This window comes from Rhamphochromis longiceps, linkage group LG20, assembly GCF_057381845.1.
Source record: "Rhamphochromis longiceps isolate RC_006_pf linkage group LG20, R_longiceps_female_GT1.1, whole genome shotgun sequence".
Lineage (NCBI taxonomy): Eukaryota > Metazoa > Chordata > Actinopteri > Cichliformes > Cichlidae > Rhamphochromis > Rhamphochromis longiceps.
This window is the reverse complement of record NC_140576.1, coordinates 8,093,870-8,107,182: the sequence shown is the minus strand read 5'-3', so window position 1 is coordinate 8,107,182 and position 13,313 is coordinate 8,093,870. Positions and strand designations below refer to the sequence as shown.

General features: G+C 40.7%; 1 protein-coding gene across 2 annotated transcripts in view; it reads right to left on the bottom strand.

The window, feature by feature from the left end:
- Positions 1-13,313, bottom strand: part of sema3g (semaphorin 3G) — a 66,473-nt gene that overhangs the window by 23,129 nt on the left and 30,031 nt on the right. For both annotated transcript variants that reach the window (XM_085392806.1, XM_085392805.1), the window contains exon 4: positions 8,350-8,469. In XM_085392806.1, coding sequence (XP_085248932.1) covers positions 8,350-8,469 — 120 coding nt within the window. The remainder of the gene's footprint in view (positions 1-8,349; positions 8,470-13,313) is intronic.

Here is a 13,313-nt window from a genome sequence, read left to right as displayed (position 1 = left end):
GTTGCCAGGGTTCAGAGAAATTTCCCACCCTGTTCCCAGTGCAGATTATTCCTTAGAGCTGGGGGGGGGGGGAGTCCGTAAAACACTTATTAAATCGACTTAAAATACAAACTTTGTCAACAATAAAAAAAAAGTGCTTCAATCCTGAGATCATAAATCTCAGTCAACACATACTCTGCAGGGAAAAAACAAGCAAAAATATACAGCCAAATTCATGACATGTAAATATAAACAGTTTTTTGAGTCTGTGGCCAGATGATAGACTGAACCGTACACCATGTTCATTCAAACCTTTCCTATTTCATTTATTTTCATAACAGCAGCATATCTTGCTGCACAGCAACTGCTGTTTTCAGCACCACCAACAATAGTCTGAAACAAGGCGACAAGAGTCTGCAGCCACATCAGCTCCTTCACTCACTCCAAAAACAGTCTGTGCTGGAAAAATGTAGGAAGTATGAATGTGACATCACTCTATATTGCATGTTGGGACAATGGCTGAACTTTGTGATGAAATCAAGTTGTTATCTGACCCACTACAGATTTACTGCTTACCTTTGTTTTGTTTGGCTAAAAAGTCTGTTAATTCAGTCAAAATCAAAGCCTGTCTCCAAAAAGGCAGAAGCAAAGCATCGTGTGTGCACCGTGACAACACCCCAAGGTATCTGATGGAGCACATTTGATGCAAATGACCTGGGGTTTGATGGGATTTTGGGGGTTTCATGACATGCTGAAAATGAGCCACACTTACATAGCTGTCACTTACCTTTCTGTGCTTTTGTCAAAATTAAAGCTAAACACAGGTAAAGTGATTCCCCCCCCCCCCCCCCCCCCCCCAACCTGGCAGTATAATTTGAGTATGCTGAATAGAAATGGATGGAGACATGATTTTACTGGTTCGTCCTTCAGTGCGTCCAGGTGAAGAATATATTTTAGGTTTTATAATCCAGTTCTTGCCTGCCAAGTTAACATAAATTCACATTCCCCGCTGACGTCCATTTTACGTGAAACTGCATTTAAATTCTACTTTTCTTACTCTGGCAGAGCGGAGTAAGGAAGCAATTAAAAAAGCCTCACACAGAAGGCTTCTTTGTCCTTTACCCTTTTGTAAAGTTCACCTGACAAATACTGGCCATACTGTATCTTTGGATTGTGTGATGTGTCCACTTAAAAAAGGGTCATTGTGGACAAAAGGCCTTGTGTTTTTCTGTCTTTGAATTTCCACTTCAGTGACACCAGTGTACCAGTCTGTGTTTGCCAGAGACGCCTGCATGTGATCAATTCCAAATGCAGTCAACTTCCAGGGAAAAAAAGGGGAATAGAAGGTGACAAGAGCAGCAGTAGGACCTCTGGTTTAATGCAAGTGCATGTTACTGATTTAAGTGTCCTTACAGTGAACTTTGTCCGTCTCAGTCTTTGTTCCTGTAATAAACAATGGAGCATTGTTACAAGGTGGGCGAGGCTTTGACTGAGCAGAGATCACAGGGGAGATGATGACATTGAAGTAGGCTTGATAAAAATACTGTAAGAAACACAGTGGACAGCAAATACGCCCACACACAGTGTGTCACCCGGGCAGTAATAAGTGCCAAATATCACGGACACGTCAAATTTCTTCACACTTCAAATTTAATGCACAAACTTTTTCATTTAATCTACATGTAGATTTTTGGTTTGAATGACTTTTAAAGGTGTTGAAGGGCAGGCATATGCACAGAATTCACACTTCATCAGTTTTTTAGATTACGAGGAGAAGTTAAAAGTAATCTGATTCATGTCTTGCCCTGTATGAGAATAGAACTCTTTAATTCTTCCAGTACTACACAAGCGGGATTTATGAGGGCTTCATTTGTCATTTTGACCAGATTTTATCCACACCGTGACAATTTTTATTCAAAAACTTTCATATGTCAATAACTTTATAGCAAAAGAGCAGAACCTTTTGTGTAAATGTATTGTTTAATTAGTTCATTATGTCATACAGTAAACCCTTTCCTCCACCACTTTGACTCTTTCTGTGTTGCATTTTTTCTCATTTCCAGCTGCTTTCTGCTCTTCGTCTCCTCTCATGCATGCACAGGTCGTTTAGCTCATTCATTAGTCATCCTTATCCTTTCGGCACCTCTTCACTCACATGTGTGCACATATGTGTGTGTGTGTGTGTGTTTGAGTGTGCGTGTGTGTTTTGCATTTCTATATGCAGTCTTTCCGCTGTGCACTTGTGCAGCAAATACGAGTCGGTGCGGCTTTCGGGGTGTTTGCATGTGTGCGTCTGTGTTATCTCATTGTGATCCAAAGGAATGGCGCAGCTGCCTGTTCAGCTGATTAGACTGTCAGAGTCACTTTGCCCATACTTTGCCAAAACAAATACACAGAAGTGCCGTGATACAGGGAGAGAGAAACATCCAGGCCACTTTACACACAGCTGTGCCAAGCAAAACACATCGGACCCCCGCTACAAGACCAGCAAGACAAGTGACTACTGACACAGGCACACACTTCCATTTGTGTAATTTAACATGCGGAAAACTTCATTTATTTAGTTTATTCATTAACCTCCATCCAGCGGATTATTTAACCTTTAAATTAAAACTAATACTGAAAACAATGTTCACCCTTAATCAGCGGACTAAAAGAGAGACTACAGATTCAATGTTAAAGACTGACCCACCTTCTTATAAATGAGGTGCTGGGATTCACAAGACAGTGAACACAACTTTGCTATTAGCAGTATATCCAGGTGTTTTCTGTTCCAGCTGTTTTGGTGGTTTGACCACTTAGGGGGCTAATATTTTGTGAGTAATGTTAGCAGTAATATGGATATGTGCGTTTTCATTGCTGACAGCAACTACAGTAAACCAGAATTCAATGAATGACAAAGTTGCATTCATAAATATAGGGCCCGACTTGTCTAGTAAAAACAACTCTATTGCTCTTATTGTTGGGAATGTGAAACCAACTACTGGTTACAACCAAGGGGCAACGTCTGAAGCTGAAAAATGAAGTGTTGAAATAAGCGCAGTTCCTCTACTTGCCATTTGAGGCTGGCTCCAAAACCCCCATAAACTCACATGTTAAGATGTCCAACTTTCAGCATTAAAAAGGATCGTTACAGCCTGCCTTAAACAAAAGGTCTGTACTACTGGATTTGGTCATTTCTTCATATAGTATAGATCTCTGTATCTTCCAGTGCATACACAGGTCGCTTAGCTCCTTCTGTTCTGTGGCTTCAGTGGTTATGAGAGTTTCTGCCTTTGTAATGACTCTGAAATGGGTGACATTTTTCTGTGATGCAATCATTGACAAGTGTCTCAATTAGCATCTCACAGGCTTCAACACTACTTAAAGTGATTAAACTGGACCTGTTCACGGTGTTTGTGTGCTGTTGAAACCTTTTGGAGGATTTTAATTTTGATTCAACTTCTAGGTTGGTGACTGCATCTACACTGTTACTTATCATTTAACTTTTACAAGACATTTCAGACTGAACGCCTTCAACCTCCCATATTTTTACAATCCTTTCTTTGTCAGGTTGACGACACAAATGGGTGTGTTTTCTCCACCAGTTAAATGAATGGATAGTGTCTCTTTGGGATTTTTCATTCTGATCCTAATCCTAAGAATAAAATAATAGGCTGCATGCAAAAATAACAGACAGGAACAAAAATTTGACTTTCAGTTTGAATTAGATCATCTGTCCCATTAAGATAAACAAAGGGAAAAAAAATCCCGTTTTGTCCTTGATTGTTATAAATGTTTTGAAGAAGTGACGCCACATTAAAACATAAAATCATCTGTCCTGGACATTGAATCATCAAGTTTATTTGACTTGTCCGGGGTTTATTATTTAACATCAGATAAAATTTTGCGACACGGAGCTGTATAAAACACTTAACGTCTAAAAGTGTTTGGTCTCGCTTCAAACATCTTGGACAACTAGCAGACCTCATGTGACACCATGTTGTACTTGGCTATGTCCCCTCTGTCCAGTCAAATAATGACTGGGCTTCCTCTCTCACTATTCAACTCTCCCTCTGGGGGAAGTAAGCATGGGAATCACACTCTCCCATTTCATCTTTTGTTGCCTTTCATTCCTCTTCTGTTTTCGAATTTATCTTTTCTGGTTTTATTTGCTTTTGAAAATTACTGAATATTCGTCAGCCAAAGAGAAACAGTCTGAGAATGGAGGGAGATTAGAAGACAAGCGGGGAAGATAAAGCAGAAAAAAAATAAAGACACAAGGATAGACGGAACGAGAGCTATTGCCTACAATTATAGCAATTATTACAGTTAAAGTTGATGTAAACTACCAATTAAAATGAGACAAATGGGGCAAAATGAGCAGAAAAAGCACAGGCAGTAAATTTAGCTTTCACTTAAAGAGCTCTAGTGAAGAGTCTGATCCAAAGGCAACACACATGAGAAGACTAGAACAGGTGATTTACAAGGAATCAATTTTTCATCATGCTTTCAAGCTTTTTAGTTCACTTGCAGTGCTGTTACACTGACAGGCATTTACTATTTTTCCCAACGGACATGAAAAATAACTCTTTTTAGGCCATGATGGCGAGCGGAAATGATTTAGCAAATTCCTTACTAAGCAAGTTTATTTTTTTAAGCTCCACAAAACACAAATCTTAAGTAAAAGTCAGCTTTAACTGAAAAATGGACCTTCAGGATCAATGAAGCTTGCTTTAACTCCCTGTATCTGCACATATACATTGAACTTTTTTATGTTTGAATGTTTGCTTGTGTTTCTGTCTCCCTGTCCACATATTTATGTTTTAGCTGGTGTTATTTGTTTTGATGGCTTCTATGTGTGCGTATAAGTGTGTGCCCGTGTCTGTGTGTGTGGTCTTGTATCTTTATGTCGTCACTGTAACATGTTGGTTTATTTTCACATCTATGACGCTGCCCAGGCAAGCTGTGTCACTCACCGGGGGGGACTTCAGTTTATGTTAGTCTTTAAGTGTGGGGGAGTAAGGGAGAGAGAGAAGGGGGAGACAAAGACACACAGACCTGAGACAAAAATTAGAGGTTCATTTAATGGGGATTATGATGCTCTTAACTGATGATAATTCACTAAATCATGGGTCATTTTTCTGAAGCAAGGAACGCGACACACGAGTTCTTCTTGAATGGCCCGATGAAACTTAATCTCATTGCACATGAGCATAAAAAATGCTTTTAGTGGTTTTTAAATGTTGTCTAAGACACGCCTGACCTCCAAGAAATATGAACATTACTGACACGGCCAATCATGAGGTTACACTGGTGGGATCGTTGACCAGAATGTTTCCAAATCCAATTCTTTGTTTTCATCTTTGAATAAAAGTATGAAATACAGTTGGGCTTGGCTAACACCAAAAGGCAATAACAGCATGTCCAATACTAATAGATTTAGTCAAAACACTGTCTGACAGTGCATTTTATTCCACTGAGAGCCAGCTGTTGTAAAATGAATCAAATATTTTCTCACAACATGTTGAAATTTTTGCGTAAAACATTGTTGACAGTCAGGCAACAAAGTGGCACCAAGAAAAAGAGAAGGGGGAGAGAATGGGGTGCCACTGGAGCGATAGAAAGAGTATGTATGTGCCCCCTAACTGAGATGAAACACCTATGAGGTCAAAGGTCATCCCACCCAGAGTCCAGGAACTGAGAGCCTGCCGCCTCAGTTCCTGGGAGAGGTCAAGCACTCAAATGGGTGTGTTTTCTCCACCAGTTTACAATTGGTTATATAAATGGACAGGCTCTCTTTGGTGCTGTCCATTCAGCCGGACTCGCTGACTACCTGACAGGAAACACTTGTAGTCTGAGTGGTGGTTTTAGACAGACACGCAAGCTGGAGAGCAGCTGGCGTCATGATATATTTTAGGAGAGAAGAAGTGATTTGTTTTTTGACATCCATACGACTGTTGCAGGCTGTTCCGCTCATTAAATACACACCTGGGCAGACACACATACGTGTGCAAACACAACTATCCTATCACAAAGTGCATCCCGTGGGGCAAATAAAACAGAAGGAGCAATGATTGCAAAGACAGGTGCACCACCTTCATCATCTTAAACTGGATAGCAACAGATGATTCAATGCACTTTAACAAAAAAAATGACACCTACAGTCCCTGTAGTTTCGTAACTGGCTATCTGAATCATTCCTGCAGGAAAAAAAACCCATAACCGCTTACTAAGAAGTGCTGAGTTCAAGTGTGTTGCTTAGTTGCACTGGGGGCAGAAACTCCTGCACTTCCCAGGAGGCTGCAGTTTAAAACATGTGGCCTACATTTCTGCTCTGCTCCCAAATGCATCGCAACCCTTAACAAGGATTCTGCTGAACTGTTTCTATCTCCAGTGTTTGTTTCCCCAGTTTTGAGCCACGCAGACCACAGTATATTGTCTCTGAGCTAAATTATTTAACATGAACAGAGAAATATGTATTCCATTTTCCATGATGTGCCATAAAACCCAGAGTTCAAAAACCACACTCGGGATGACAGATCAGGGGGGAGGAAGAAAATGACACCGCTAAGGAGAACACACGCTGTGTCAAGCACCTAAATCCATAACAGAAAAGGAAAAATGCACTTCCTGTGCTTTATATGCACACACAAGCCACACACACAAATCAACACACATTCTACAAGGTTGGCACTCTCCCATCCCACTGTCTCATTTCCCTAACAGAGCGCTTTGCCAACATCCACCTCCCCCCTTCCCTAAAGACTGACCCTCTCCTGCTGGGCCCTACAGGGCAGCACACTGGGCAAGGATCTGTTCAAGTGCCGTTAAAGAGAGTCTGTCTTAATAGCTCCATTCATACATTCTTGTCCTTTAAGTGGCTCCAAGTCTGAGAGTCTGCAGAGGTTTCCACTCAGCTGAGCATCTGAGAGCCAGCCTGTGCATTTGAAAAGATGTATAGAGGGTTTAATGCTGCGGCTGAGTGGCCTGCAGAAAAACTCATGGTAGAGCTGCCTGTAGAGAATTAACATTGAACCTCAGGGATCTGTGCACAGACCCCAGTCAGTCTGAACTGTGTTTTTCTGAAAAGCCACATTGGCACCAACCCCATTTGCTCCATTAGACTGATTTCCTCCACAGCTTTGAGGCCACCCAGTCGTTCCTTGTATCATCTCATACATATACACTATTTCTTTTGTATGGTGCCATGCTTTTCTACTGAGAAGTAGTAAGGCCACCTACCTTTCATTATCATGTCAACTGTAAATTTTTGATTAACTGGCCTTTAGTCAGTGTTCATTTACTTAGTATTGACAAATTAATTTCAAATGAACATTTTAAGAGTCACTGGACAATATGTTTGATGACCAATGGAAAAGTGTGCAGAAAGTAACACCCATCTTTTTGAACTCTCTTACTATTTGGCTTGGTGGTTTGATTGTATATTACTGTCTTTCAGCAGTCTCAAAATATACATCATCGACAGTCATTTCCAGGAAAATTCAGGCCAATTGTATCTTTATATGTCCGACTTAAGCCTTGATTATACTTTCTGTACTTGTGAGTCTGCTGGGGTCTTCTTGGGTCCAAATGATATAAATTTCATCATCACACGGTGCGCAAAATGGTTGGTGGACCTCCACATGCCTGCCAATTTTTGTGTGGCCACAGACTCGTCCACTGAGGCTTTACATTTCATTGCAACAGCTACGTATGCACCCCAGGCAGAAGACTTTTAGTGGACGTCAAAGAAAACGTAAAAAGTAGAGCTGAAATGTAGGTCAGTGTAATGAAATATATTGATCCATGCCCGCTGCATGTGCATATAAACAAATTAGCGATCAGTAAAGTGTTTTTGTATGTGTATTTTAAAAAGAGAGAGAAGCAATAAAAGTTCTCAGCGTAACCTGCCAGAGTGCGTTACAGCATTCAGTGCTGTGATTGGTCAGTTATGTGGAGGTGAGAAGTCAGGCTCTTATTAAATTGTGATGTGAAATATATATTCAGAGTTTCTAAAGTTGCAGCTCAAACTGCTAATAACTACACAGTGCATAAAAAGCATGTATAATTTACAGTTCCCAAAAATGCAGAGTGAGTGCAGTTCACACTAAAATAGGAGTTTCCCACAACCGTGACAGCTGCACACCACAGAGCTTTCATCAGCAACCCCAGCTGATATATGTGTTTGCATGTCTGTGTTTTGAGGGGTTTGTGGCTGTATTTAGGTAACTGATTGTCAGTGCATGTTTTTCTATTTTCTGCTGAATGGTGGATGCAGTCAGATAATCAGCTGCCCAAGACAATCTGCAGATGTCCAGAGTTCTATAAGAAGCAGTAGCAGCCCACAGCCACCACCACCACCCGCAGCCCATCTTAAACCCTTCTTACCTCTCCTCTGTGCCCGACATAGATGAAGGCACACATGGGCTGGAAGGCACCAGTGCCACAAGCCAGGAGGTGCGTACGATTGTAGGGCTGCAGCAGGCGAACAAAGTTGGCACACTCTGTCTGCAAAGCACACAAACACACAGTCAGGTTAAAAATCTGTATTTCAAATATGTTAACAAACTGCAGACAAGCTGAGGGTACCAAAGAGAAACCAACAAGCTTATTGATACCAAATGTTGTCCTGAGCCCTGAGAAAGATGAAATGTGATAGCCTCCATCCAGGAGTGGTATCTGTGATTTTTGGATGTTCGCCAAAGCGATGATAAAGAAGGAAATTCATCATATTCAGGTCAAAGGAACTCATGAAACCCAAGAAAATCCTGGGAGCCCGTGTTAAAATGTGGTAGATAATTCTGGTGGTTTGGTATAAAACGTTTGTGGTTATGTAGAGGATAAGATGAAGAGTTCAGCAATAAATCTAAATTCAACTTTTGACAACAGCAACAAGAAAGAGAAGAGAAAAAATATAGAATCAGGAAGAGATCAAATCGGAAAGGAAGACTAGAAGCTGCTCCTGCTTTATCAGGCAGTCTGTAACTGAAGGAAATTCAGAAGAAATTCAAGTTAAAGGTCCTAAAAACAGAGATTGGTGACACATGACAGGAACAATAGAAGTAGTGACTAAGGAAATGAGTATTAAGACCTTTTTATGATACACAGAGTTGCAGAGGAAGCAGAGGGCATGACTACTTCCTCTTTCCTTTGTGTAACAAAGCAGCAGACAAAACGGGTGTCAGCCTGAGGAAAGAAAGGATCGGGCAGCGATCACTCGCAGGTCAAAGTCATCTGCACAATCAGTGCCTAAAGTGTGTGTGTGTGTGTGTCTGTGTCTGCATAAGCATAAGAGTTAGATACTAGAGTGTTGGTGAAGGTTTTTGTGTGTTGTGTGTCTATCTGCGTGTGCCATCTTGATCTCCACATGTGTGCATTTGCTAGTCTTTGTGTTTTTACAAGTGCATGTGTCGAGTAAATCTGCCATGCTGTGCATTTGGCCCCTGTCCCTCTCGATGCTGCAGTTGGACCTGAAACCGCCTCTGATCGTTTCCCCGAGTGCTTCGTTGCAGACCTGATGTAAACCATGTCACTGCAATAAGAGAAACAGTTTACATCATTATATTACTCTCCTCCACTGGGTAATTTCTGTGTTTCAAACAAAACCAGGCAAGTGAAAAACAGAAAACGCATTTATATTAAAAATGTTTTCAGCAAATCTAAATGTACTACTGGTTTTTCGATGTACAAGCGTCTAGATTTCAAACATTCTGTTTCCAGTGAGGATGATGGGATATCATTGAGCCAGTTTGGCATAGCTTTTAAAGGTTTTCGGACACCGCGTCCCCTCAGTTATTTATCCTAAATTAGTGTTGTTTTACTTGCTTATAATTTATCTCCAGCCTGTTGGAATCGTCTTCTAAAGGGACAAAATTAAGACGTAAATTTAATTTTGTGGTTGTAAGAAGACAAACAGCACAGCCCACGTAGCCTATTGGAAATGAGTAGAAACCTTCCCCTCCTGCGTTTCTGTGCTTGTACTCGGGCAGTCATCTGAAGATCTGTGTGGCCCTGAGAAAAGAGCGAATTGAAATGTTGAAAAGAGGAAATATGTCTCTCCCACTCTGGGACATTTGGTTTCACAGTTCTGTGTGGGCTTACTGGGATTAAGTGGCAATAAAGGGAGTGGTGTTTAACAGAAAATGAAGATGTTTGATTACTAAATCTGGTTTTGTCTCACTGGGAGATCTCGGGGAGTAGTCGTAACAACGGCCAGGGCTGAAATTTACCACATAAAAAGTCATGGTTAGGGCAAGATGGTGAAAACAAAAGCATGTAATGTGCTCATATTAACCTTTAATTAACAAGAGAAGGTTGCCGCCCTCCAAAATGTGTTCTCAGCAACAGTGCTTCCACACTTAAAGATCTGAAATTACCCACAGAAACCACATTTGTGTAACCTGGTATTTGGAAAGAAGAATGTACAGCATTTTAGACAGTGACCTTTTAATCTTTTGCTCTGAGACAAAAGTATCATTAACATAAGCAAATAAGATCCCTGCCAAATCTCTGGCAGAGCTTTGCAATTTGCAGCACTAAACCTCTTTTCCCACTGAATAAGGTTATTAATTTGGATCATACAGGAGTAAAGCAGTTTACTTTCATTAATAGTACAAGATTTCAAAGTGACAGTGAAACATTTGCAGGGTGCTACTGGAAAGAGAAACCTTTTCTTAGTTTTATTTGACATCTACCTTCCTACTTGTAGTGTGCACAATATACTATATTTAACATATTTTTCAGTCAATTTGAAGTAAAAAAACAGAAGTTGAAGAAACAAAGAAAGTTGAATGGAGACCAACTATGTTTAAACTAACTAAAAGATAGAATTGCAATCAGAAATGTATCTCCTGGGCTTATTGTGGCATGTACTTTGCTATTATGTTTAATCCTGGAAGGTCAGTTATGCACTGTGTGGTCGTCCAGGGTTATTTTTTTGCCAATAATACCTCATTTTGGAAGAGGGGATCACATTTGAGGAGGACTGCTTGAAAGTTTGAGGCACCAGTGAGATGCTGATTGGAGAAATTTAATTTTGCGGTCACTGGTCCATTAATTACCCGTGTCCTTGGAACACAAAGCTACAGCTAACATGGAGCAAACCACAGAGAAAGCTCCAGCAGCAGCCAAATATGTTTGAGGATGACTGACCCGGGTAGGGAGAGGCAGGTTTGGACATGGAGAGCAGTTTCCAGTATAAACAGCCAATGTTCAACAGAAAGAAATCTGTTATTCTGTAATACTAACAGGAAGTGAGGACCAACACATTTGTACACACGCACACGCACGCACACACATGCACACAAATATGCGCATGTATAACGCTACAGTGAACAGGACCTCCTACATAAATACAGACACACAAAAACACTGTGCAGGCAGTTCAAAGCTGGACAGCTGAATGGTGTGTTCAAGTCTTTGGTCTCAGTTGCTGTTTGATCCTCAAAGAAACGACTTTTCTCGATTGAGCAATGAAAGCACTCAGTCAAGACACGAAACTCCTGTGTGGAGACCTTTGTGGCTTCTTGGAGAACTTAAAAGTCATTCTGAACAGTTACAGACATTTGGTGCATCTTATTGAGATTTATATTAACACAAACAATGAAACGCAATCGAGAGGAGCTTTTGCAGAAGCTCCAATCTGGAGGCCAAAGGCTTTGATGTTATCATAGCTTGGGAGTCTGAGCGCATTATTTATCAAACGTTTATTTATTTTTTAAAACCCAGAATTCTTTATGCTTGGGATCTTGACATAATCAGGTCTTTCTACAAGAAATGTTGGAATACTGACACTATCAGGGCTGCCATTAAAGGAAAAAAGCAGAGCAGTGAGTGCACAATTGATTTTTGGAGCCTACATAAAGAATTCATGCTTCAAATATGCACGCTCAGATGTCAACTTTGCAATCCTAACACCCGTGTTCTTGATCTCAGTGATTTAATCCCTGGAAAGCTTTGTTTGTGCACCATAGGAACAACACTGTGACAATTCCTGGCAGCGATGAATTGATTTGATCATCAACCCAGCGGCAAGTGGAGGAAAATTTAAAACAAGACACTACATGTTTAGCAGAAGCTGCTGTCCGCCTCCCTTCCCTTCTGCCTGGTATTTATTTGTGTGAGCTGTGATTAATGGTGGTGAAGGCCATGAGGTTGTGATTCTGGGAGGAAACACTATCAGTAACAACATGTTTTAGGTGGTAGGCACGTGTCAGTAGAACAGTATGGAGACAGACTTTCATTAAGGAGATAAGATAAACACATTTATTTATTTCCACCGAGTTTCAGTGTCATGATGTCAGGATGTGGATGCTGAAGATATTCATTCTACTGCAATGTGCTGAGAAGGAAAACTGCATTTCATTGCTTTTTTTACTTTGTGTAACAAGGATTATTCCAAAGATTAAAATACATTCTCTATAAATTATGAACTGTATTTTTAACCTGATTTTCCTCAGTGTGATTGGACCTTTCTCCCTAAATCACCAAACAGCCACACACTAAAGTCCAAAGACCTTTCACCTTTCAACCTTTATCGCTTTCTGACAATAACCGTATAAGTTGTAACACATGCGCCTGTGTGTGTGTGTGTTCAGTGTGTATGTCTTTTGCTTTGTAGATTATATAGGACGCCGCAGTAATCCATCTCATTTGACACCAAAAAAAGCCCAGAAACACACAGTAAAGGAGATATGTGAAGGAATGCATAAAGGTGGCGGTGCAGTTTAACAAAAACTGTCAAATATCTCAATTTATTTCCCGTGTAGGGAAACACACAATCAATACGGCTCCTTTGGTACCAGTAAGGTAAAGTTTCACACAGCTGGTTTTCAGACCTGTGTAATAATGGATCGTGACATCACTTCTCCACTAAAGAGAGTACAGTAGCGCACACACATCCAGCACCGTATGAGCGGCCTGTAGAGGAAACACCTAATAAAGGTGATATAAGACACCCATGACACACCTGCCACTTCAAACACAGAGACTACACATACTTACAGACACACACATAATATCTAACCACTTCCAGATGGAGGGGCTGTCAAACTCCTTGCCATAAGCACAAAAGGGTACAAAAATTGCTGTGCTTTTATAACTCTTACACTATGTGTTCATTTTGGCGTGTGTTTGTGTGTTTGTGTGTGTCTGAGTGTGTGTGTTAACCAACAGTACCATTTGCTTCTCCAACTGGAACCAAATGCAACGATGTCTCATTAAATCAACCACACTCTAATAAACTTGCCTCCTTCCTTCCTCCAGTCCTTTCTTTCCTACTTCCTTACATCCTTCCTTCCAAAAAAGCACTGAGTTGATCTAAAGTTGCTTAGAACTTATGACATGATGCCATT